The sequence below is a fragment of the Drosophila sulfurigaster genome, chromosome 3 (genome assembly GCF_023558435.1).
Source record: "Drosophila sulfurigaster albostrigata strain 15112-1811.04 chromosome 3, ASM2355843v2, whole genome shotgun sequence".
In the NCBI taxonomy this organism is placed as follows: Eukaryota; Metazoa; Arthropoda; class Insecta; order Diptera; family Drosophilidae; genus Drosophila; species Drosophila sulfurigaster.
Genome location: NC_084883.1, coordinates 54,081,468 through 54,107,126, shown reverse-complemented (window position 1 = coordinate 54,107,126; position 25,659 = coordinate 54,081,468). Strand labels below are relative to the sequence as shown.

General features: G+C 36.6%; 3 protein-coding genes across 14 annotated transcripts; 2 read left to right on the top strand and 1 right to left on the bottom strand.

Annotated features, from left to right (window-relative positions):
* Positions 1–2,434: 2,434 nt before the first annotated feature.
* On the top strand, positions 2,435–8,719 carry LOC133845154 (uncharacterized). Its single transcript, XM_062279522.1, has 4 exons — positions 2,435–2,566; positions 4,579–4,830; positions 5,220–5,341; positions 6,525–8,719. Exons 2-4 carry the CDS (start codon positions 4,592–4,594, stop codon positions 6,893–6,895), a joined length of 732 nt encoding a protein of 243 aa, XP_062135506.1. The 5' UTR covers positions 2,435–2,566; positions 4,579–4,591; the 3' UTR covers positions 6,896–8,719.
* A 1,244-nt stretch (positions 8,720–9,963) lies between these two features.
* LOC133841666 (putative cyclin-dependent serine/threonine-protein kinase DDB_G0272797/DDB_G0274007) lies at positions 9,964–21,329 on the bottom strand. 7 transcript variants are annotated; one of them, XM_062274298.1, is made up of 10 exons: positions 19,995–21,328; positions 17,646–17,711; positions 14,208–14,381; positions 13,780–14,140; positions 13,508–13,621; positions 12,409–12,483; positions 11,570–11,665; positions 11,211–11,473; positions 11,028–11,127; positions 9,964–10,440 (listed from the first exon to the last, which is right to left on the bottom strand). In XM_062274298.1, exons 1-10 carry the CDS (start codon positions 20,072–20,074, stop codon positions 10,327–10,329), a joined length of 1,443 nt encoding a protein of 480 aa, XP_062130282.1. In that variant the 5' UTR covers positions 20,075–21,328; the 3' UTR covers positions 9,964–10,326. The 7 variants fall into 7 exon arrangements, with proteins under 7 accessions (XP_062130282.1, XP_062130283.1, XP_062130284.1 ...); XM_062274299.1 differs by having other exon boundaries at positions 11,028–11,124; positions 19,995–21,326; XM_062274300.1 differs by lacking the exon at positions 17,646–17,711 and having other exon boundaries at positions 19,995–21,329.
* A 798-nt stretch (positions 21,330–22,127) lies between these two features.
* Positions 22,128–25,511, top strand: LOC133843079 (unc-112-related protein). 6 transcript variants are annotated; one of them, XM_062276460.1, is made up of 4 exons: positions 22,128–22,353; positions 22,458–22,723; positions 22,785–22,857; positions 22,928–25,511. In XM_062276460.1, the coding sequence occupies exon 4, from the start codon at positions 22,959–22,961 to the stop codon at positions 25,131–25,133; it is 2,175 nt and encodes a 724-aa protein (XP_062132444.1). In that variant the 5' UTR covers positions 22,128–22,353; positions 22,458–22,723; positions 22,785–22,857; positions 22,928–22,958; the 3' UTR covers positions 25,134–25,511. The 6 variants fall into 6 exon arrangements, with proteins under 6 accessions (XP_062132444.1, XP_062132447.1, XP_062132443.1 ...); XM_062276463.1 differs by having other exon boundaries at positions 22,916–25,511; XM_062276459.1 differs by having other exon boundaries at positions 22,458–22,729.
* The last annotated feature ends 148 nt before the right edge of the window (positions 25,512–25,659 follow it).

Sequence of the window (25,659 nt, the reverse complement as noted above, 5' to 3'; positions counted from 1 at the left end):
ACCTACACTTTTGGCCAAGTTTGCCAGCAAGAACAGCAAAAAGTATCTTTCGACTTGGCTCGCTTATCTCACAACATGCAGGCATCGCTTGTGGCCCACAAAACTTTTGTCAGCCTTTAAGTGCCTGACGCTTTTCCTGCTGCTGCTTTTGCTGTTGCCTGGGTCTTAATGTAGTACTTGTGTTGTACACCGCATAGATTTGTTTATCTTGTCCGCTTCTTTAATTGAATTTCAGCATCAACTTTAAACTCACTTTTATGTTGTTGTAATGTTCTGCTGCTGCTCAACAGCGTGGACTTATCAGCATTGTTTTCTCAAAAGAACTTGAAGTAATTTCAAAGCTTAGTACTTAGTTATTGAAATATCAAAAAAAAACGTATAAGAATTATAAAGAAGTATTTAATATATATGTATATATACACTATACGATGAATTCTGTATTACAAAGGATAACATTATAGAAAAAATAATAGCTAGATGTGAAGATAGTAAAAAATCAGAACTTAAGCTTCAATTCCAATCTATTCATGTCAAAAATGAGAAGTTGTTTAATTTACAGAATATCCACTTGTTAGCAAAAAAAAAAAAAAGAAAGTAAAATTATGTATTACAAGATGGGTTAAGAACATATAAAACTTAAATTCTCCAAAATATAATATAGAGTGCATTGTTTTCTCAAAAGAAGTTGAAGTAATTTCAAGTACCTAATAATGAAATATAAATTGTTTGAGCCACAAAAAACTGTTTAAATTGATGTAGACTAGTTGAAAATTTTTATAAATTATTTATAAATGTTAGAATTATATCAAATATCTAATATTCACATTAACCTATTTTTACGAGTAAAGCGTTTTTCAGTTAATTTGAAAATATATTATTGATTTTTTTTCCCGAGCGAAGATTATTTTTACCAAGAATCTATCTAACAAACTGATTTCCAATAATTTTGCAATTTATTCCATAGATTTATGTGAAGCTAGTAAATGAAATAGAACTAAAGCTTCAATTGCAATATATTCTAGTCAAGAATAAAAAGTTGTTTACTATACTTCCAATACGCAGAATATGCGCTCGTTAACAACAAAAAACAAGAATGAAAAGTTGTTTACTCGTAATATGCTTCCAATACGCAGAATAAGTGCTCATTAACAGCAAACAAGTTTTTAATAAAGAATATAACTTATTGGACTATTGCAAATGTCTTCAGTTTATTAAGAAAAGCAGTAACATCCAACCTAGAATTAAGTAGGTAACAATTTAGATATGACTTTGAATTTATTTAAAATCCGCAATATAAGTTTCTAAGGAATCGACTGAATTACCTTTTAATTTAATGTAAAATAAGTAAAGAGTGCTCAACTGTGAGATACCCTCTACCAACTATGAAAAAATATACCAAATTAATATACCACAAAAATACTAAAAATTTACCAAAGGCTACATTTGATATATTCATATAGTACTACATTACAAATGCTACTACATTGTCATCCAAAGCAACTAAGACCCATAAGGCGGAGGCGAAAGTGGGCGTGTCTAAATTTTTGATAAACTTGGTATGATTACAAACATAACAAGTGCTGTTGACAATTATGGCTCTATCTCTTATAGTCTCTAAGATGTAGGTATTTAAACGAACAGACGGACAGACAGACGGAGAGACGACAGACGGATAGATATTTCTGCCAACAGAGCATCTAGGACAATGTCCCCAATAAATTGTAAATCTGCAGCTAAGAAATAAAATCAGATCTTAAACTTTAGTTCCAATCTGTTTTAGTCCAAAATAAGATATTGTCCTAATATAATTTATATATTTAAAATATCTGCATGATGAAAATGTTGAAGCAAAAGTTGAAGAACGATTGTCTTTTTAAGAGAGTCGAGTTTACTCCCAATATCTTGCCTGCAGATTTCTTTCAGTCAAGCTAATTATCCTAATTTTTGCAGGCATTTTAATAAATATATTGTTAATTAATTCCATCAGCTTCACTTATCCTACAACCTGCATTTTACGAGTATATCCTCAACACACTTCGAAGGCCCGCATTAACTGTGCCCCACACTTTAATGCTTGATATTGTTTATTAGAAGTACACAGAATATATTGAACGAGCAATAATTGTTATCTAGTCGCATAACTGACAGGTTGAAGCTTATCGAAGCAAAGCTAAAATGCTTCCAATTATAATTAGGTGCTCCTGGTTAACTCTGTTTATCTCTGATTAAAGCCAACACAATAGGCCAAGCATATGTCAAAAAATAAAACATAATAGAAAACACTCAGCCGAGTCTCTCTAGTCGTGTGTTTAGCCAAGCCAATTGATAACGCTTTATTATGAGTGTTTATATACGCAAAATATATTTTCGCTTTAGATTTGCTGACCCATCTGGCTGAATCAGTTGATTGAGTATCGTGGCTTTTAAAACAAGTGCAAAATTTAGCTCAGAATTTAGTTCTAATTGAAGCACTGAACTGTGAAGCACAACAAAGTGATTTATTCTTTATTAAATGTGTTTGAATTTTATTAAGTTGTACATCAATTTTATGTCTATCGAGTGAGATGTGAGTATTAAAGAATTTTGCTGACTACAAAAATTTGTGAAAGAAATAAAAAATGGCTGTCAATTCTTATTGATTGCCTTGAACAAAGTCATTAATTAAAGCGAATTCGTTTTAGCTTTTTGTGACTTGTGTAATAAATTATATATTAGAAGCTTTGTGCTTGGAATTCAATGCAAAGAATTTTTATAAATGCGTGCCATTTGTTTCTGTTCAGACACAAAATTCCTTATATCCTGTAGAAATTTTAGTTATTGGGAATTTTGTATACCATATATTTTATTCTATACTTGGGGAAATTGAATATGATTTAATGATATAATGCGTTTAAGTGGAATCTTTCTACTATCTTTTGATCGAATAACACTGTAAATTTGTTGTGGAAATAAGGTTAAAAAATCAGTAACATTTAATGCAGATAAGTAACTAATCCGAGTGTCCAAGTAACTGCTATTTCAATGTCTCTTTCTGCCTGAACAAATAATTAATTAGTCTTCTCTACTTGAGGAAATAGAGAAAGATAAATGAATGATGATGACTTTACACGCCTAATTGGTGTCTTTTTACTCTGTTTTAATATCATAAATTCTTAAAATTTTATCAAATAACACTTCAAAATTGTTGGGTAATTAATGTTAAGAAATTGGTGATATTTAATTTATAAAAGTAACTAAATTGTGTAAACATATACAATAGATAATAAATCTACCCAAGTTTTTGCGTAAAACCCTTAGATGCTCTGGCTTATTTAAGGAATTGCAATGCGGAATAGATTATTTAAAGTAAATCACATTTCGTTCTTTCTTCTTTCGTACTTTCTAACTCGACAATTAATTAATTAAACATTGTTATCTTAAGGCCAACGTCAAGTCAAGTATTTCCTCAATATCATCGACTTTTGTCTTCAACCTTGTGGCCAGCCCTGAAAGCTCATTTCATTGCCATAAAGAATTCTATTCAATACTAATATAAAAATTAATAAATATATATCTAGATTATTTAAAGTAAATCATATTTCGTTCTTACATTCTAACTCGATAATTGATTAATTAAACTTTTAATACATATAACTCAATGCAAATGAAATATTTCGTTTATCTTGAGTCAAGTATTTTCTCAATATCCTCGACTTTGTCTTTAACCTTGTGGCCAGCCCTGAAAGCGATTCGCTGACTAGCCGCAAAGGGTTTTGGCCAAGGACTTTAGTAATTAAAGCGTATATTTACCTGGCTGTGTTTGCACGTAGCGCAGATAGGCTCTATAACCCAGATAGGCGAAAATATTTGAATCTTTTACGTGAGGTGCTTGCGGCAACACCAACAAAGAGGTGAATAAAGACTCAAAACAAGAAACACAAAAAACAAACACCGTATGAAATGACAAATTGCGAAAGTTAATTAAAAAGCAGACACAGCTGCAGCGTTTAAATCCGGATTAAAACACCGAACGAGTATATAGAGCCCCCTAAGGGAATATAAAGTTTATACGGATGTGTGTCTGCGCTCGCTGGCAACTTCAAACTGTGTGGCAGACACACAGCGGACACAGCACGCTCAAGCGGAGTATTTGCTAAAAAGGCTGTACACAAAAAATTAACTCACAACACACGGGATGATGGCAGCAAAAATCGATGCCAAGCTTTAGTCGAATATTACTTTTTTTCGTTAGAGAACCTAGATCTGGGTCTGACAAAGGCGCAAAGCCTTGCTTTTTGGCTGGAAAGGAACAAATCAAGCGGCAAGCAAAATGATGATGATAACAATAGACTCGATGCAATGCAATGGTGTGTGTGTGTGTTTTTTTGTTGCCTACTTTCAGGCGCGCGATAATTGCATTTCGAGCGCAATTGCTTCCATTGTGCGATGTCAATGCTTAGAAGCGAGTTCCGCACCTAGCAAACCTACATTCAACCCTCTTCACATCCCACCTACTAGCATTACATTACGCATACCACATGGTGGCCATTACACATTACATACAACGAGCTTATGTGTGTGTTTGCTGTCTCTTTCTAGCTGGTAGAACAGCATGTTTCGACTGCTATTGGTTGTCACCATCGTGTGCTTTGCGCAGTCGCATTGCGCCGTGACGTCACAGCATCCACGTCTGTTGCAGACATTGGGGGATGCTACAATTGCGCTGCAAGCAGCACAGCAAAGCCTTGAAGATGAGCTCAAGCACAGACCGTCGTTGTCGTCGTCGTCGTCAACTCTGACGTCCGTCAGCGTAGTTCAGGATTGGAGTTTGGTGTGTAAAGAGCTCTGCGGGTAAGTCAACAGTTATACTGTATAATAGAGCGCTTCAACTTCGAGAGCACAACTCAGCTCATCAAATCTAATCTATAACCGAGTGTGTTTATCCGCGTACAAAGCTGTCACAATGAATGACAAATTAGTCAAAAATCAACTCGAGAACATCAAAACTTTTTTACTCTTTTGTCGCGTGAATCGTGTGTTGAGTGATATGAGCAGACATTTCGCATTGGCATTTCGAGTGCTTTCCGAAATTCCCAGATAACTAATCGAGCTTAGCGGGCATGAATACGATTAAAATATATATGTTAAATGCCGGCAACTGTGACTTTATTTTGTTTGCTATTTCAAGTGTTGTTTACCTAATTTGTTTTGCTTTTGCCTTTTTTCGTTGACCTCTTCAGAGCTGGCCTCGGCGTAACGCCATGTGCGAATTACTGCCAAAAGTCTGGCGGCGGAATGGTGACGATCCTGAACACTGTTTTCGATTGGGCTAAATGCGGGCAACTGACTGGATCGCAAAATGGTAAGTAAAAAGAACAAAATTTGTATGAAATTTTATAGTTAAAATGGAGTACCCAATGTGTATTAAATTTAATAGTTAACATTGAGTATGAATTTGCTAATTATGTAAACGAGAATATAGTGGTTACTTAGTATTCGTTTATTGATTATGTAACCCAAAAATATAGTTGACACTTAACTGCATTTATGAATTATGTAAAAATGAAATCATGCCTTTGTTTTATTTACCAGAATTGTTTAATTTTGATTCTTGGCATTGGCAAGTTTTTTTATTGTTGACAAGCATTTTATCTTTATTTCAATTTAAAATTATAGTAAGTTGGATCATCAAGTTCTAAAATTTGCCTTTTTTTATTTATACACTTACATTTATACAGTTGTTATGTTTGCACGCAGATCAAGTTTGGTTTTATATAATAACTAAATTATTTATTCATTAAAATTTGTAGACGTGATTTAATAAAAATTTGAGTATGGCAAATTACGCCTACTGCAAAAGGATCTAAGCTGCTTTGTCTGACAATTTTGCATATTTTGATCTTTATATGGTATATGGTATATTTCTCATGTACAATTTGGTGTAGTTTAAGCTCTATGGTATATTTCTTATGAAGTACTTCAACCATATACCAAATATGACCTTTTTGCGGTATATTCTTTTGGCATATTTTAATTATTCTTAAAATTGCACAATTTTGCCTTTATTAAAAATGCTTCGAATGTATCTCTCAGTCTAGCACACTTGACTGTAGCTCTCTTACTTATTTTTATTTAACGATTGAATTTATATATAATTTGTAAATTTGATATTGAATTTAAAGACTGGGCAATTTAGATTATTTGTTGATTTTCGATCTTTATTTAAGAATAAAGTTTCTTGGTTCAATTTTGACATACAAAAATCTTGTTCCAATATTTTATTCTTGATTTTAGCACATTTTTTCATTCTATGTAGATTTATTAGTTTGGAAATAGTTTCTCAAACAATAATTATCATTATCTCTTTATTATAATTCATTATCTTTATTATAATTAAATAATTCAACTAATGACAACAATCTGTTTTAGTTCTTATTATAAGAGAAATTTAATCGTTTGTTAATATCCGCATGTTTCATAATTATTCAAGATATACTTTACTATTTGTTTCTATAATCTCAAAATTCTTTTCAAATCTTTTACAGCTTCTGAGTGCAAGGGAGCTGAGCCTCTCATCTCCTACGGCGATCGACTTTGCTCGAGCTTCTGCTATCAGCGCCGTCGCACATTGAACGGTTGCAGTCCATGTCAGTTGTTGAGTGTTTCGGATGAGGAAAAGGATGAGAAGGAGAAGGAGAAGGTCAGTGCAGTGCAGAATGCGGCTTCACATGGTTCCGGAGATGGCGCAAGTTTGACGATGACAGCAACAATGCAGCTGGCAGTCAAACCCCAAGTTGAGATTGCGGGAAGAGACACTTCAGAGACGCCGGACTGGGACGAAGTGTGCAAGACGCTGTGCAAGACTGGCGATGGCGGGTCTTTGTGCAACTGTGATCTATCGCCGTTTTTCACCTGAGCTTCACACCTGAGGCTCTCGTTGAAGGTGCATAGATCGCAACTATAAAAATTATTTCGTTGTCTTTTTGTTGTACACTCAAAACAAAAATCTAAAATCTAACAAAAAAAAATGCAAAAAAAAAAGGAAATTTAATTTGGTGTCGCACTCTGCGACAATTTCGATTTGTGTTAAAAATGCTAGTGTTGTCTTTATATTCACTGTTGTTAATTGCGAAAGTTTAGTTGAATTGTATTGTATAAATGCGAAATAAGCACAAAAGTAAATCTATATAAATATATAAATGAAATACTTGTAATGAGCCATGAGCAAAAACAAAACAAAAATTCCCTATGCGAATCAATTAATTTATAATTAATTTCAATTAAAAAATAAGATGAAAACCTAATAATAACAACAAGCGAATCTACACAACACAACAAAAATCACATTCTCAGCTCGTAAGCGGAAAAAACAGCAAAATCACAAAAGGGCTTCCAGTGCATAACAATTGCGAATCCTTCGAGGATCTATCCGAAGATCTTCGAGATTGCATTGTTGGCACAAAACCAAACCTAAGGATTAGTTGTAGGAGCTAACAGGAGGAGAAGAGAAGAGAAGAAAAGAGAAGATCATAATGCTTAGAAATCAAACAACCAATTAATATCAAAAATACACAACATATCGTCGTGAATACAATTATTTACATACTACTATTATAATATGATATCACTTTTGTTTAATTAATGGAATCAGCATATCAATTTTACAAAGGCAGAAGGAAACAAAATTGATTAAACATTTTTGAGTTCAATTTAAACAAAAAGAAAAGTAATATATTAATATCAACAACAACAAAAAAGAATCAGCATCAATTACGTGTCACAATTATAAATGTTAACCAAGAGTTTAGTGTTGGTTATTATATATATGAATACGATATATATATAGCTAAATTGGTCTATAAAAAAATAACAACAAAAATGAGTTGCGATTGCAAATCAGAGGCTCATTGAACAGAAAAGAGAAGCTGAAAGAAGTTTTTCGACGAGAACATTAATTAAATAAGTGTATTTACTGCAAATATCTCAATGTGCATAACTATACATATATACATAAATAATAATATAATAATAATAGTATATGCTAAAAAGTGTTTGGAAGACATTTTTTCGCATTTCAGCAAACAACAACAAGCATTTTGGAAGACATGCGTCAATTGCGAAACCAACATCTCTTGCAATTAGTTTCTTAAGAGCTTAAACATAGTATACAAAAACAAAAACAAAACAAATTATTATTTCCACATATTATATTTAAAAGCTAGCACACGTTGTTGTGTTAAACGCGACGCTGTGACAGACAATAATTAAATATAAAAAAGAAAACAATTTGGAGAATGAGAAAAAAATACATTCACAATCGAATGTGTTTTGTGTGTGTAAAGTTTGGCTACACTGAAGAAAATTCTATTTATATATAAATGTTAGAAAAACAAAAAAGAAAACTATATTCATAATCTGGCACTCTATAAATGTTTGTAATTGCACAATTAGTTACGAAAAAAGAAGATTATGAAAAAAGTGACAAAAAATGAAGCAGTTTAATATCGATTTCAGAGCACATTTATTTACCATTTATTGCGGCTTCAATATATCAATGTGTAGCATGTTTAAACATTATCCACAAATACATTATATTCTAGTATATAAATATATATATACAAATTATAATATATATATGAATAATGCACTTTACATTTATGTATATGTATATGTGTTAGGCGTTGCGTTTCTGCCATGAATACAGCGGCCGAAAGAGTCTTAAATCGCTCAAAAATAACAACTAACCAAAATATCAATTCATTATAATAACTATAATGAATACAACTTTAACAACATCATCATCAATTACAACAAAAATATGAAAAATAAGAAAATTCTTTGGTTTAATTGTAACTGGCATTGAATTGATGTCACCAAGAAGTGTAACATCAGCAACAACGGAGAAAACTATATAAATAAAATACAATAACAATTACAAATTAGCTGAAAGTAAATAACAATTAATAACAAGCTTAAATAGAGAAATAGGGTAGACAAAAATCCATGCAAAACAATGCAGAACAGCGCAAGAGAAATTTAATGACAATTTCATATTAATATCCATAATACAGAGCAAAACCCTACATAAAAGTCAAATATATTATGTGTTAAATGTTGTAAAGCCCCTCTAAAGAAAACTGTGTTTTATTTATGGTCCATAACTTGTAATGAAATGGGAAAGGGAAATGAGAACATTAGCTTTTGGAGGAAACTATATATTGGCATTGCAATTGAGTATATTTCTCTCAATATATTACTCATAAAAATGATCGAATGTTGTAATTTCATATCGATATTGATGTCAGTGAAGTTGCATTATAAAACTGGTACGATGGAAACGAGATCTAACTTCTTTTTAGAACGAAAAACTGCTTTAGAACAATTTACGATATTCGACTGACTTGTTACAAGCAGTTCGCAAAGAGCAGTTTACATCGTAGCAAGCAGTTAACAACGTATCCATACTTAAATCAATCAAGCAGTTTACTGCAAAGCTCCAAGCAGTATATACAAAACTGCTTGCTGATTGGCGCGCCAAATTTGAAATCCGAAATGAAAAGCCTTTTCATACCTTTTGTTAATATGTATATTTATTTTTTTCGATATTTTCATACGCATTTTATAAAAGAAAATATACTTAAACTGGACGTGTTTACATTATAGTATAAAAATTAAGATATTAGCATTTAATTGTTGTGTAAAATTATTTAACAAAAAACGCGTGCGGCAATTTGCAGTATTTTACCAAAATGCCGCAAAATATTCTTGAGTTAAACATTTTAACTAATTTGCAATAAACAAGGAAGATTCAAGTATTGTGCTCAACGCCTAAGACGTAAGTGTATGAGTGTGTTGTTGTTTTGAGTGTTTCTTCTTGTTAAGTACAAAATAAGGCTAGTGTGGCGCGTTTTACATATGTATGTTTTTTGATATTTGCTTTCGATTTAAGGATTGCATTGAAAAACAAACGATAAGCGAAATAAATACGCTAGGATAACGAACATATTATTTCATTAACAAACATCGATATAGCATATGCGTTGAGTTGAGTTTGTAGTTTATACTATGTTACATTTCTCATAATATTTTCTTTCCCCATAATTCAGTTAGCAAAATTTGTTACTTATAAAAGTTAAGTTACAGTTACAATTGGCAAGTATAAGTTAAAGTATTTTGTTTGTTGTTTCGTTTAGTTAATGTTAACGTGAGTTCGTTTTTTCTTCCTCTTTCCATTAATATCCCAAAATTTGTCTTTCTTATGGTTGCGTGTTGTGGTCTTTATTCGAGTGCCTTTCAGGCGTGTTGTGAGAATCAGCTAATCGACATCCGATTAGATAGACGTCTTCATCATTCGCCCGCCATTTCATCGATCCGACAGCGCACAGCGTGCTCCAGCACCTCCAGACTGCTATAGTCCAGCTCCTTGACCAGGCACAAAGTGGCCGACAGCAGATTGGAGTTCTGTAAAATGAATGAAATGAAATTATTGATATTGTTAAATTTGTATATTACTTTAAAATATAAACTAAAACTGGATAAACTTTGTAACTAAAATATATAAAAAAAATATTGTAATAATTTGATTGAATAGAAAATAAATTAACAAAATCTACAATTAAAGAAACAAACTAAATTTAGAATAAAAATAAAGTAAATATTGAAAAAATGCAAATAAAATATGTACAAAGAACTATATTTATAATCTAACAAAAGCTAAAAATGAAAAAGGAATAGAAAGAAGATACCGGATAAGATATACAAGATATTTCATTGATAAATGCGAAAAATTAAAAAGATAAGATAATATCCAAAATATAAAACCGACAAAAATACAAATAATTATTGAAAAAGAAAAAAAACGTAAATGGAATGTGCTGCACAAATATATTATTATATTATTATATCATTATATTATAGGTCGAGAGCACTTTCAAAGTTCACACATTCATATGTTAGTAGTACTATATTTTTAATCAGAAATTAATACTTAATAATCTATAAATTAGTCGACACTAAAAGCACTTATCACGCTTTTTAAGCTTACTCACCCTATTAACAGGTCTTCGATGACAACCGGAGAAGTGATTCAAGACATTTGCTGACACATTGCTGACCGAATCGCTGTAGCGACCCTCGGGACGTCTGCTGCTCAAAAGCAAAAAAATATATTGATTACAAATTGTTCGCACTTCGATTGATAAGATAGTGCTAAAAGGTGACTCGGTCGTTACCTGGATCGGGGTCGCTCTTCCTCCCACTCTCCCCCATTCTCCCGAGCACTTCCATTCCGATAGGCGTAACGCTCTCCGGTCTCGGGACCCGCGCTACGTCGCTGCTGTGGCTGCTGCTGATAATGCAACTGCATCTGACTGCCGTAGGGATTGTGATGAACCTGAGGTGCCTGATGCTGTTGATGCTCCTCCCATTCAGTCAGATCGGTTTGACTGTGACGATAGTGTGCTGGATATGGTTGACGATCCGACTGATAGTATTCCTAATGGGAGAAGGGAAAGGAAGGGAATACCATAATCAATAAGCGATCACCATTTGAATCCCTTTCATGGACTGTGGCTACTGTGGCGATGCTTACCTTCATCGAGTGTGTGGATATGCTGGGCGGCAGAGGCGTTGGACGCACCTCCCGGTAACCAACATGCGGGCTCTCCTGATCGGAGCCCGGTGAGTGCTACACCAAGTAGTAGTAAGTGGTAGTAGTAGTTGTTGTTGTTGTTGTTAGTGTGGTGCATTCGATGTTTGGGGAAGGGAAGCACAAAGAAGTTGTTAGTTGACATTTGTTAAAAGTTTCTTTATCTCATTAGCATTTATGTTACGAAATTTTGAGCCGCTTTTTTGAGTCCCAAAAATGTTCCAACCTAACCCTTTTTTTTACTTCTGTTTTTTACTTCTGTTTCTCTTTCTGTGTTTCTGGTTTTTCATAATGACCCATTTAATCAGTTTAAGTTTATTTTGGATTCTACGCTGTGGCAATTATGTTTCTCTTTCTCTCTCTCAAAGTCAAATGCTGTTTGCCGGCACGACTTAACCCAGAAAAAAGCGAAGCCCCCTTCTTTGTTCACTGACAATGGGCCAAAAGCTAGCAGTGAGAAATTGAGAAACTGAGAAAAATGGAGAATAAAAAACCTTAACCATGCCAGTGCCACATCGCGTGACTCGTTCACGCGTAACACGGCGCCCAACGTGGGGGGACAAAAGAAGGGGCAAGGGTTCGCTGTGAGTGCGCCTCAAGTGTGACGTGTACACGCCCAAAAAAAAAAGCAAAACTTATAAAAGAACAAAGAGTATAATATAATAATAAATAAAAATAACAACAAGTCCAACAAGCTCTACAGAAGTCAGAACTCAAGCAGCTCATCAGTTCGTAATATAAATGGTAATTTTGTTGGTGGCCCAGGCGGGGGGAGAACTTACATCATATTGATGAAAGGAAGTGCGTTGCTCTTTAGTAATGGTGTTATATTTGGGCGATGGCGGGTGCGCGGGTTCCTGGGGAGATAGCGTAGCGAATTTGACAGCAAAACACAAAAAAAGTATATGGGTTAGTGTTAAAATTTTGTTGGTGTGGTCACGACATTTTTTTTTGGTAAACGACCCTCAAGGTGTTTCTGCTTAACATTAACTTCAAGGACTAACGGAAGCCTATTACATTTGGACTACTTATGTAAATTGTTGCCTAATTATCACCTATGGACTGAGGTTTCTTTCACCCAATAGTTATTGCTTAATTTGGAAATCAAAAGGCGTGGATATTATATCAATTTCTACCTAGGAGTTCATACACAATAAACTTCTAAACTGTTGTAAAACTTTACCAAAATAAAATAGAATTAATTAGCTTTTATTTTCAACCAAGGTTGTGGCTATCTTCCTAATTAAAATGATAGCATACTGAGCTCGTTTTTAAATGCTTAAATTAATGAGTATCCCATTTCAATGTACACAAATATTCTTGATTGCGATTAGCAGGGGAAAAAAGCTATTCTTCAGTTAGGCAACACGATAAACATATTTTGAAATTCGAATACATTTGCTTCATTTTATAAGAAAGATAGACATTTCCTATAATTAATAAGATATTAACCCAACTATAAAAAAACCTAAGCTTAGCAAGGTAATACAGCTGAAGCTTTTCCCATACATATTACATTTCTTTCCTCATTTGATATGAAATATGTGCGTTTCCGATAATCATTAAGCTATTGGCCTCTTAACATTAAAAAAAGAAGGAATTATTAAAATTAATCCCTACAGATAGAGCGGAATAACAAAAAGGTTTTTCTTTGATATCATTCCCTAAATCCATGACTAATGTCAGACTAAACTATAATTCAGCTAATAACATATTTGGTCGACGAATCCTAGCCCAAATAACATTATCGGTTATTCCCCAGACACCCTGACGTCTAGTGTGTGGGGGAATTCAATTATAGTCCGAAGTTCGACATTCAACAAATTAGTCGGGAGCTTTTAGTGTTTACCCCTAGGTTGACACACCGCAGCGTTCGTTTACCTTTGTGGGTGTGGGGGGCATTGAGTTTTGCACTTGATTACTATATAAATCGGTGATATTATTGGTTACACTTCCATCCAAGTTATTGGCAAGCGGACTTGCTAATTGTGGCGGCTTGTTAATAATTGAAATTGAAATTGAAGGAAAACAAACGAGTTGAAGTTGTTAAAAATGTGACTCGCAATTAGTGTCTACAACTATGCAGGGAATTTCCATGTGGCAAAGTAAGAGAGATAAGGGGCAAGGAGAGTAAAGCAAAGGAATTTAGTTACCTCTTTCATGGGACTCGAGCTGCGACGCTGTTGATGTTGCTGTGGCTGCTGTTGGTGTTGATGTTGCTGCGGTGAGTGATGTGTTGGCTGTTGCGGTGATTGTTGCATGTGCTGTTGCGGTGAATGCTGCTGTTGCGGTGAAACGCGTTGCTGTTGCTGCTGCTGATGTTGCTGCTGCTGTTGTTGTTGTTGTTGTTGCTGCTGTTGTCGCGCCTCATAGGCATCTTCATAGACATCGTCTTCGGTGGCATGCGTCTCGCCGCCTCCGCCTCGCAATGCATCGTCGAGCTCCTCCTGTGTGACCTCCACATTATCCAATTTCTTGAGGTTGGGCAGAGCGCGTAACACAATCGCGCGATAGCTACAATATACCGAGGGAGGGTGTTAAATGGGGCTTCTGTCACTACATGCCACAAAAATTCACTCACTTTGGTCCCGCACGATCGCAGCAGGGATTCTCCTCCAGCCACAGATACTTGAGCGCTGGCAGATTTTGCAAATAGCTAATTTCATTGAGATTTTGTATATTGTTTTTGCGTAAATACAGCTCCTGTAGTTTCAGGCAGTCTTCAAATGGTTCCAAAGTGCTGATCTTGTTCACGCTGCGTAAGAAATGGGAATTTTTTATACATATGTATATGCGTATAAGTATATGATTTAATGGGCTCAACCTATTTATATACTATACGCTAAAATACCAAATAATGAACACCTTGAATTTAAAGTATGTCAATATACTATCACGTTAAAAATATACCATATACCAAACAAAACATTTTTAATATTTTAATGTATCACTACGTTCAATTTATTTCAGTCTTTCTAACATATTCTATAATTTTGTTTACCAGCTACCCATAGGGTAGGAAGAAAATAATTATAATTTTGTTGACAAGCCTTGTTATATCATATACTAAACATACATTGCGGTATATTTCAGCACTTTTTCGGTATATTATATATATGGTCACATTTTTAAATCAAGTATATCGACATATCAAATATAGTCTTTGGCATCATTCAGTAGATTAATTTGATATATCTTTAGAATACCGATTATATTATATTAATTTGGTATATCTTTAGAATACCGATTATCTCAATATATTCAGCGGCGTAGTATAATATTGTTGTCAGTATATTAATTTGGTACATTTTCGAATAATACCACACTGTTTTGATTTTATTGTAAATTATATATTTTTTCAGTATATTAAACTGGTATATTTTAAATAATACCAAAATAATTTGATTTAATTAAAAACGGTTAACAATTATTTCACAGTCGAGCACACTCGCTTTTTTACTTGTTTTCTTCTAAATCGATATAAATATATTGAGTCCGTCCGTTCGTCCACCTGGACGTGCCTTTTTAAGTGAACTTCACTCTAACCTTTTCAGCTATTTTAATAATAAATACGTGCTACAGATACTTAAAATATTGCTGTTCAAGCACTGCCCACGTTTGACCTTTACACCTAGACGAACTATTCACTCAGCTCTCAAACTAAAGCATAGATAAGATACATGCATAAAATATTGCACAACACACTTAAAGCAATCACAAAATAAATAAAGTATAAATATCATCAATTTATTATTCGTTAATCTTTCTGAAAAAGGCTTTCCCCCAAAGCTGACTTTGATCTGAAGCTCATTTTAGCTTCGTCATCTGGTAGATAGTTTTCTTTGCTTGCTCATTACCGAAAAAGTCGTGACCTCAATGCTCAGCACATTTATAGTAGGACTCGTTTTCTTCGAGTGTATTACCATATTAAGTGACAAAGACGCCCCGCTTAAGTGCCATGAATCATTTTAAAGTTATGCCAGGGCGGCGCGACCACACAAAAGATACAAAAGAAACATTTGGTAGCGCGTCGTTCACTCTTGGCTGCTGCACGAGGTCATTAACATTATGTAGAGGGAACTTTCTTCAGCTCTTCCTCGCGCTATCTCTCTCTATCTCTGTCTCTCTTGACATTACTAAAGCCTACCGTTAGGAAACAAGCTGGTTGGCATGTTAAGCTCTGATCAGACAAACATAATAAGCGTATCTTTCATCGTCTAGGTCAGGTTTGCACCTCGCTCGCTAATTTGCGAGTAAATTGGCAATTTTGCTGCCTGATGGTTCGTGCTTTGATTACTTTCAATTGCCCAATGTTCGATGATAAGATAAAAACACACAGCGTGAAGATGTGTAAAAATACAATTTTGTAGAGGAAAGAGATACTCGTCGATCTAAAGATAGCTGAAAACGTATTCGATTCGTAAATGGCACAAGGGTGCATTGCCACGACAACATTTTCTTTATCAATGTGGAGTTGTCGTCGTCTATACTATTTATAGTTGCATAGAAACTGGCACAAGATACTCTCGAACGCAAAAACTATCTATGTTCAACGACATCATCAATGTCTTTCAAGGTTAGCACTTGGGTTTTCAAGTAGCGCTCTCAAAGGAAAATAATAATAATAATGGAATGCGGCACGCAATGCAAATCAATATGAATACTCTCTTATACAAAAATTATCCAAGCATACCACAAACAGCCAACGGGGCGCATGAGTAATACACAACGCATTGTGTGTGGGTATATTGAACTGATTTATGGGTAGACTAGACGAGACGACCTACGCCTTCTTCTGGCCTTTGCCTAGCACAACAATTCTCCGCCTCAGAACTCGCTTTTGCCCAGGCCATAAATGGCAAACGACAAAAGAGTCAGTCAAATGAAACAAAAAGGGTTTCCTTGTTAAATGCAAATGCAAATGAAAACGCAAACTCAATGAATGTGTTATTGCCCCTGGGTAGAGTCTTTCTTTATCTATAAGCTACACATAATTTCACAGTAAATACTTTAATTGAGCAACTGATAAGCGTTGACTTTATGACATCTGATTGCAGGGGGTCTTATAAAAAGTAGCTACAGCAATCGTGTCACAAGGAAAGTAATAAAGCCCCAATTACAAATGAGGAAAAAGCTGAACACAAAAAAACCATCTGTTTGCCAGCAGTTTTTGTGTGCAAAGCCTTCCTTTTTTGAGGCAAACAAATAAAGTGATTAAAAGCAAAAAAGCATGAAAACTTGTATTTATAGTCACGTATCGTGCAATATGTTGCCCAGATGACATGACAGACAGACTGAGAGACTGAGAGTCTTGGCTTGCAAATCGATCGCAACGACCTTGACAGTCAAAACAATGATTTTTTGCCTTAAAAGGCCGCACGATGCAGCCAACAACTCGACAACAGATACTTGGCATAATCATCATCGCCAAGTAAGTATCTACAAGTACGACAGCTTGTAGTATCTTGTATCTTGTATCTCTGGCAAGTGCGCTACGCCTACGCATCTTGTTGCAAACCCACGCTCTCGCTTTGCTGGGCAGTTGCTGGACGCTAAAGCTAGAGAAAAACCTACAAAAAGCCAAAGTCGTTGTTGCCAATTTTGGTGCTCCCACAACATTTGTTAAGTTCGTTGTTGTTGTCGTTCGTTGTTCGTTGTAGTTTTCGTAGCTGCTTTTTGCATTAATTACGCGCTTGAGCGTGCCAAAGTATTTGCGCTTTGCTTGCTCGATGCCGATGATGATGATGATGATGCCGCTGCCTCTCGCTGTGCTCGAATGACATCATTTCGCGCACAAGTATCTTATGGATAGGTACTTATTATATCCACTATCTACGTCGCTCTCTCTCGCGTTACTTTGAGAAGATTTGCTTAGCGCCGCAAGCTCTTAATTGAATTTTGAAATCAATCATAGAGACAAACGCAGGAAATGAGCGTAACGGTTGTCTAATCTAAAGCAAGCCCCAAATGGCAAACAATCCCCATTCAGTACAGGAGCAAATTGACTGAGAACACTTACCTAAGCGCCAAGACTTCAACACCACGCATTCGTTTGATTATGTTCACATCGCTGAGATCACTGCCCCTATAAAGAGATGAAGTAAGACATTAGTTGTGTTTATAATTCCCCAAATATTTCTTCTTTTTGTTTGTAAATCAATACAAACTTAAAAACCGGCATTTCTCTTCTTGTTAATGGAATAGATTTTGATTAATTGAAAGCTTAAAACGAATCTTAGACTGCCGAGTTTTAAATGTAGAGGTTGAATTTTATTTAAATTAGTTGTTTATTAATTAAAAGCTTTAAGCGATTTGTAATCTGCCGATTCCAAGCTTAGCATATCATAAAAATGTAGTTTGAATTCGATTATTAAAAATCCATTTCAATTAGTTTTTGATTAATTGAAAACTTTAACTAATTAATGTAAAAAATGTAGGATTTGTATATGATAACTCAAATTAATTTAAATTTGTTTTTTCCATTTATTTTAAGCTTTGTTTAAATGTTAGTCTGTGAAGTTTTGCATATGATAATGCAAAATGTAGGCTTTGAATACGATCATTGAAACTCCTTTATATTAGTTTTAGATTAATTGAAAGCTTTAAGCAACTTTTAGAGTGCGAGTCTAACACTCTTAATCTGGACTTTTCATGCTTAAAAATTCATTATTGCATGAACAAATTTAGCTTCGGTTTTGCATAATTGAAACTCCTCGTAATCCGAGTCTAATGCCAACTAAATGTTAGATTTTATCAGTATTAACTGTAAAGAGACTTTTTAAAAAGCTTAAATTTCAAATTTTAGATGGTCAAATAAAAAAATAATAAATGCAAATACAGTGTGACGATAATAGCAACATACTTTTAATTGCACAACTAAGTTAATTGCAAAACACTTTATGTATTTCGCGAAATATTTGCTCTACATCATTTAATTTTAATACACTACGATTTTCCAAATTAATGTAGTCTGCTTCATAAAACTGAAATGCATTACGTTCATTGCATAATGTTTGAGTTATAAAGTTTGCTATTTTGCCAGATATATTTTTAGTTAAATGGAGTCACTTATTGGCTTAACAAAAATAGACGATCGATTGCTTTGTGATAAGTTTTAGTTAAACGCACAGTAGCTGATAATTCATACAGTTTGCCGGTTCAGCAAAAATAAAATGCGATCATTATGACTGTCGAATGTTAGTGCGAATTCGTTAAAAATAAAAAACAATCAAGTAATATTGCTATTGCAGATAATTGCATAATTTGTATTGTATTGGAATGGAATTAATCTCTCGTACCCATTTTCAATCTGCTTTTTGGTTTATATTGGTTAATCACTTAATTAGTTAATTCCATATTTCATTGTTTATTAAACTCCTGTATGAAATTCTATTTATGATTTTGGCTATTTAAATATTGCATTTCGCATTAATTAATCCAGATAAATAGACTAAATTATGTAATAAAGCAATTAGATGCTTTTAAGCTTTAAGCAGCTTTTAACTCCAAGCCAAGATCTGTGGGAATACTTATTCTAGAATTTAGCGTCGTTGCATAGTAAATTAATTTAGATAATATTGCGTTTTGTGTTAATATCGAAAAGTTCAATATAGTTTAGATAAATTAAATTATGCAATGAAGCAATTCATAGACGGTTCTAAGCTTTAAGCAGGTTTTAGCGAAGAGCTTTGACGATGCTTATTGCAGAATGTGGCGTTGCTACTTAGTAGGTAAATTTAGATATTGTCTTTTGTAGAAACTTACAATCCAGTTTAGATAAATAAATGAATGTGAACAGAAACCATTACTAAATGCTTCTAAGCTTTAAGCAGCTTTCAACTCGCAGTCCAAGAGCTTTGCTTATTGCAGAATGTGACTTTGCCACTGAGTAAGTTAATTTAAATATTGTATTTTGTATGAATGTAGAAATTTGTAATCTACTTTACATAAATATAACAGAAATCATTATTAAATGCTTTTAAGCTTTAATCAGCTTTCAACTCGCAAGCCAAGAGCTTTGAGGATGCTTATTGCAGAACATAGCGTTGCTGCTTAGACTTGCTAACAGCACTTGAAGCCATGTGTGAAGTGGCCTGGCCAGCATCTCTGGCAAAATGCTCGAGAGGCGCTTAACCCCTCAGGAGCTCGACACAGTTATATAGACGAGAGCAAGTGGCCAGTGCGGGAGAAACTGGTTAGAAGCGAGGGATTTGGGTCAGTCAGCTAGTCAGGCTGACTGGGAAGCGTATTTGAAGCGTAGTGAAAGCGCCTAAAGAGAGGCCAGAGATCATGGACGTGCTTTGATAGGCTTTCACTGCAGCAACAGCAGCAAGAGCAACAGAAACGCATTAGTTACATTTGAACTTACCAGCAATTGAGCTTTTTAATCATTCCCAAATCGGATTGCTTGGAACGGGCAACAACCATTTCTTCCGTTAGGCGCGACATGTTTGTTGTTTATTGTTAATTGTGTTTGATGCGTTGTTGGTAGCACAATTGGGCTATAATGACTACTGCAAACAGGTGTGCCGCGGGCTTAACTACGTTTTGTTTGCTTGTTGTAAGCTCAATGCGCGCACTCTCTCTCTCTCTCTCTGTCTCTTTCCACAATTGTATCTGTATCTATTTGAATTTGTGTGTATGTGGTTGTATCTGCGTCTAGATCTGACCGTTTTTAGATGGCGAAAGGTGAACAACAAAAGTCCACAACAGGTTACTACGCTGTAGTTGTTGTTGTTGTTAGTTGATGAGTTGTTGTTCTTGTTTGCTATTGAAATCAGTAGCGTAGCAGAGCGTAGGCGTGGGCACAATTCGTTGCTTGTAATTCGTAATTATTTACCAGTCAAGTCACAAATTCGCTGCTATCTATCTGAGCAGCTCTGTTTTATTTTCTATTTTTTATTTTGTTGAGTGTCTTGCACTTCGTACTACCCAAAAGCTGGAACTGGAACTGCGCTGGCGTAACTCACACGGATGACTAAGCGCCCTCTTGTTGTTGTTGTTATTATTACAGCTATTATGATTATTATTGTTGTTGTTGTTGCTGTCTTGTTGCAGCGGCTGTTGCTTTACAAAACTTATTGCGCGTTTTTTTTTGTAACTATTAACGTAATTCACTTTTCAACTCGCCTCTCACAACAACTTTTACTAACTTATCTCTCTAGCTCTTGATTTAATTATATATTTGCTTTATATTTTTCACGTATTTCTACTTTTTTGTTTTGAGGCTGCGGCTCCGGCGTCGGCAGACAAGTCTTATAATTTTGGCCGTTTTAGCACAATATATTCGGATCGATTTTTCCGTGCAATACGTTGATTCCTAGTGATGTGAGAATATTTACGGAAATCTGTTGTACAAATGATTCTGATGTTGTTTGTTGCTTGTGCTACACGTTACTAAGTTTCAGTATTTGACACAATTGTAAACGCATTATTTGTTTCATCGCATTCGGTTTTAACACAAAGATTTTCCCCGATTTTTTCATGCACAATTTTCCTAGTTGCGACTTTTCACTCACACACTCTCGCACAAGCCATGCACACGAACGCGCTCGTTTACAGGTATTTGTATTCGTATTCGCCTTGCTGCTGTGCGCACAAGCGAGATAGCATGCGGCCGCGTATCGGAATTCGACGAAACGTTCGTTCAGCTGACTGAGAGACAAAATACGTGCGCTCGAAGAGACAGCGCCGCAACGACTGGTGCTTTCGGGCTGAACGGGAGCTTTCATTGTGTTTGTTTACGAATGACGTGTGAGTAGCAGTGCGCGTTAGTTGGTATGCGTGCGTGGCAGTCAGTTTTTAGTGCTGGAACCGTTTCGATTGTAAGTCGATTTCAAATAAATAATTTTTTTCCGAAATAGTCACATAATTGTTAAGAGACGGTCCTTAGCTCGAAGAAACTGTATTGTGTTTCCCCTTTAAAAATTTAGTAATTTCAAATATTCACCACGTCCGGTACATGAAATAAATCGATTAAGTCGATTTGTTGTTGTAAATAAATCGAAAAGCTCATTCACAGTCATAAAATCTAGCAATGGCAATGACGGCATTTACTTGCGCTTTCAACAAGTGAATTGTATTGTTTGTATTATAATGACTAATACTACATTACTCATATACATTTTCTTTAAGGAATGTATGCTTTTATTTAACAAATGTAATTTATTGGTAAATTGCCAAATGTACAAGAGGGCACATAAACATATTGTGTTTTGCATCGAAGTATCAGCTCGGTATATAAAATATACCGCAGCTCAAAACCAGCTTAAATATTAAAACATAATTAAAAATTGTACTCTCAAATAAGAATCCAAAGAACATATTAAGTTTTTATTTATTTTATAGCATGTATTTACAAAATACAAAAAAAAGGGGTCATAACAGTTTTCTGCGAAGTGACGATCCTACGTAGAGAAAATGATAAGCGGTCACACTAAGTTTAAACGATACCATCGTCATGATCAACGATAACATTCGCTATCGATAGCAGCGATTGGTAGTACTCAGCGGTAGTCGAAGAAGGCAAAGGCCGATGATGACGAACGTGAAAAATCTGCTAAAAATAAACTCAAAATATTAAAGCGACAAAATTATTTAGGAAGCTGAGGCAGCAACGCAAATAGCAACCCAAAATATCTACTGTGCTGTGTATTAGCCAAATAAACAAGCCATAAACAAATAGACGCACACATACCAACAAACATACAATTGGCAGACAACAAAATGTAAGAAGCAAAAGGCAAAAATCCAAACGAAAACACGTCGCGTCGTCGCTGCTTCGTGCTGATTTATTTATGAATTAATTTCTCTCCCTATCTCTCTTGCGTAGCTTTGTGTGCACGATTCGCTCGCCGCCGTCGTTGCTCGTGTGTGGAATTTTGCAGCATTCATTAGTGTTTGTTGTGCCGTGGGACGACAACGACGTCTCCACCAGCTTTGAATTAAAAGTTCGAAAGAGCGCCAGCAAGAGAGCGCTTAACAAATAACCTTGGACGGGCATAAATAACAATCGTGTGTGTGTGTGTTTTGTTGCACAGCAGCGTTAGAAGTGGAGCTGTGGAGCTGGAGCTGGAACAGTTGCAGCTGGAGCACGAAGTAGAAGTAGAAAACATCTGGCCAGATAAGGGCCAAGAATTTATTCCATTTTCATTTGCAGTTGCAAATAAAAGAAGACAAACGCGCACATAATACTATAACTTGTGGATAGAGAGACAGAGATAGAAACGAACGTAAGTAACGTAAGCGATTACGTCATCGTTTGAGCAATTTTTCAAAAAAATAATCAAGTGATTTTTGTAGCCATCTGCTTAAATAGGAGCACAGCAACAAGATGATTCATGTGGGCGAAAACACCTGGAACCTGCGCATTCTGATCACAGATCTGCAGGTGGAGAAGACGCTGCGGGTGCGCGGCGATCAGCACATTGGCGGCGTCATGCTGCAACTTGTGGATCCCGAGATGCCCAAGGATTGGTCCGATCACGCTCTGTGGTGGCCAGCCAGGAATATTTGGCTAACACGCACACGCTCCACCTTGGATCAGGCGGGCGTTCAATCGGATTCTTTTCTCTACTTTACGCCCATGCACAAGACGCTGCGTGTTCAGCTGCCGGATTTGCGAACGCTCGACTATCGCGTCAACTTCTCCGCGAAAACATTTGGCGCCGTCGTGAATCTGTGCAAAGATCTGGACATACGTTACCCTGAGGAGTTGTCGCTCTGCAAACCCGTCGAACAGGAGCACCTCAAGAAGAACTTCTCCAAGCTGCCCTCGAAGCTGATTCCCGTCGCCGAGGCCAATGGCATCGCCTACTTGCAGCCAGCAGCGGACACCAACAGCTTTGTGCCCATCACGACCGCCTACAATGGCAGCAACGGCAGTCTGGATCGCTCCCAGGGACTAAATGGCAATAATTTCCTGTGCGCTCCCGCCTCGCCGTACGGCACAACGCCAAGGCGAGCGGCCACAGCGCCTGGCACGCCCATCAGCTCGCCCACCGGCACCTGGAAGCACAACAACAGCAGCAGCAACAACGGATTAGCATCTGGTGGCTATGCTGCCTACGATTCTGGCTCCAGTTACGGCGACTTTCAGGAGAATCTGGCGGTGTCGCCACGCTCTCCGAGTCCCGATGTCCGGGCTCGCCTTGTGCGGCCCAAGACGCTGGTGCAGAAGGCACGTTTAAATGTCGGTTGGCTGGACTCTTCGCTGTCGATCATGGAGCAGGGAGTGCGCGAGTATGATACGCTGTGTTTGCGCTTCAAGTACTACACGTTCTTCGATCTGAATCCCAAGTACGATCAGGTGCGCATCAATCAGCTGTACGAGCAGGCCAAATGGTCCATCCTCAACGAGGAGTTGGACTGCACCGAGGAGGAGACTCTGATGTTCGCTGCGTTGCAGTTCCAGGTGAATCATCAGACGGACAAGCAGCCAGCGGGCTTCAATGCCAGCCAGGATTTGTCTGGCGCACAAACAAATGGCGGTGACGATGACATTGACTCGGCGCTGAATGAGCTGCAGATTACCCTAGAGGGTCCCGGAGGTGGAGGCGATGCTGGCAACATAACACGCATACCCGAGTTGTCCGATTATTTGCGCTTCCAGAAGTCACATCTCTTCACGCTCAAGTCGTCCAAACGCTACTTCTTCACCTATCGCGATCTGCATCTGCATCTGTACAAATCGCAGGAGGAATCCCGACGTGGCGCGCCCAGCATCAGCATCAATCTGCGCGGCTGCGAAGTGACGCCCGATGTGCACTTGGCACAGGGCAAGTTCGGCATACGACTCGAGGTGCCGCCCGAGGGACGCAATGGGCCGAATAGCGAGTTCTGGGTGCGTTTCGACAACGAGGAGCAATACGCCAAATGGATGGCCGCTTGCCGATTGGCGGCCAAGGGACGTTCGCTGGCCGACAGCAGCTACGACAGCGAAGTGAGCAGCATACGTTCGCTGCTGCAGATGCAGAAACCGGCGCAGGCAGCGCCACTTAACATAAATCCACGCACCGTGGATGCTGTGGATTATCTGTCACCCAAGATGCTGCGCAAACTGTCGAGCAAGGCGGTGCAAAGGATTCTGGAGGCGCATGCGAATGTCCGTCAGCTGCAGCTGATGGATGCCAAGTTGAAGTACATTCAGGCCTGGCAATCGCTGCCCGACTTTGGGGTCACACTGTTCGTCATCAAATTCGATGGCCACAAGAAGGAGGAGCTGTTGGGTGTGGCGCACAATCGGATCATGCGCATGGATCTGAATACGGGAGATCACATCAAGACGTGGCGTTACAACACGATGAAGGCATGGAACGTTAACTGGGGCATCAAGTGCATGATGATTCAATTCCACGATGAGAACGTCGTCTTCTCTTGCCTCTCCGCCGACTGCAAGGTGGTGCATGAGTTCATCGGCGGCTACATTTTCATGTCGATGCGCTCCAAGGAGAACAATCAGACGCTTAACGAGGAGATGTTCCACAAATTGACGGGCGGCTGGTCGTAAAAATGCACGGCGAGCACAAATTTCTGATTTGTTACCTTCTCTCACTATTTGTTCGAGGAGAGAATTCAAAACAAGTGCCAAGCACAAAAACGAAAACAAAACAAAACTAAAAATTAGAAGCAACAAAGTGTCGCATGTTTTCAAATGGTAACAGCATTAATTGATTTGTGTGCGTGTGTATCTGTGTCAGTGTGTAAATGTTAAAATAGGCAATAGTGTGTCATGCTATTGTTGTCAACGTTAATATCTAGACTAATATATATGTAATACTTTGTAATACAACCCACGTTGTGCCTTCTATACAATCTTTTAACCCCCAAGTCAAGACGCATTTTGTCGCATGTCCAAAAAAAAGTGTGCCTACTAAAACTAAAACAACAACAAAATAGTAAAAAACGTGTTTTCGTTATCAGTTTATCAGTGTGTAATTGAAGTTCGGGTAGCATATTAATAATTTTATACACTCGCCTATTTTTGTACTACAAAAGAAAAAAAAAGAACTAACCAGAAACATTTTTTACATATT

What these genes read in the sequence shown, in the direction of transcription:
- LOC133845154 (XM_062279522.1), top strand. Translation starts at nt 4,592, where the DNA reads ATGTTTCGACTGCTATTGGTTGTCACCATCGTGTGCTTTGCGCAGTCG. An exon ending in GTGTGTAAAGAGCTCTGCGG is followed by an intron (nt 4,831 to 5,219) that starts GTAAGTCAACAG and finishes TGACCTCTTCAG; the next exon opens with AGCTGGCCTCGGCGTAACGC. An exon ending in ACTGACTGGATCGCAAAATG is followed by an intron (nt 5,342 to 6,524) that starts GTAAGTAAAAAG and finishes AATCTTTTACAG; the next exon opens with CTTCTGAGTGCAAGGGAGCT.
- LOC133841666 (XM_062274298.1), bottom strand. Translation starts at nt 20,074, where the DNA reads ATGTCGCGCCTAACGGAAGAAATGGTTGTTGCCCGTTCCAAGCAATCC. An exon ending in GCTCGAGTCCCATGAAAGAG is followed by an intron (nt 13,622 to 13,779) that starts GTAACTAAATTC and finishes ATTATTAACAAG; the next exon opens with CCGCCACAATTAGCAAGTCC. An exon ending in CTTCCTTTCATCAATATGAT is followed by an intron (nt 11,666 to 12,408) that starts GTAAGTTCTCCC and finishes TACTTGGTGTAG; the next exon opens with CACTCACCGGGCTCCGATCA.
- LOC133843079 (XM_062276460.1), top strand. Translation starts at nt 22,959, where the DNA reads ATGATTCATGTGGGCGAAAACACCTGGAACCTGCGCATTCTGATCACA.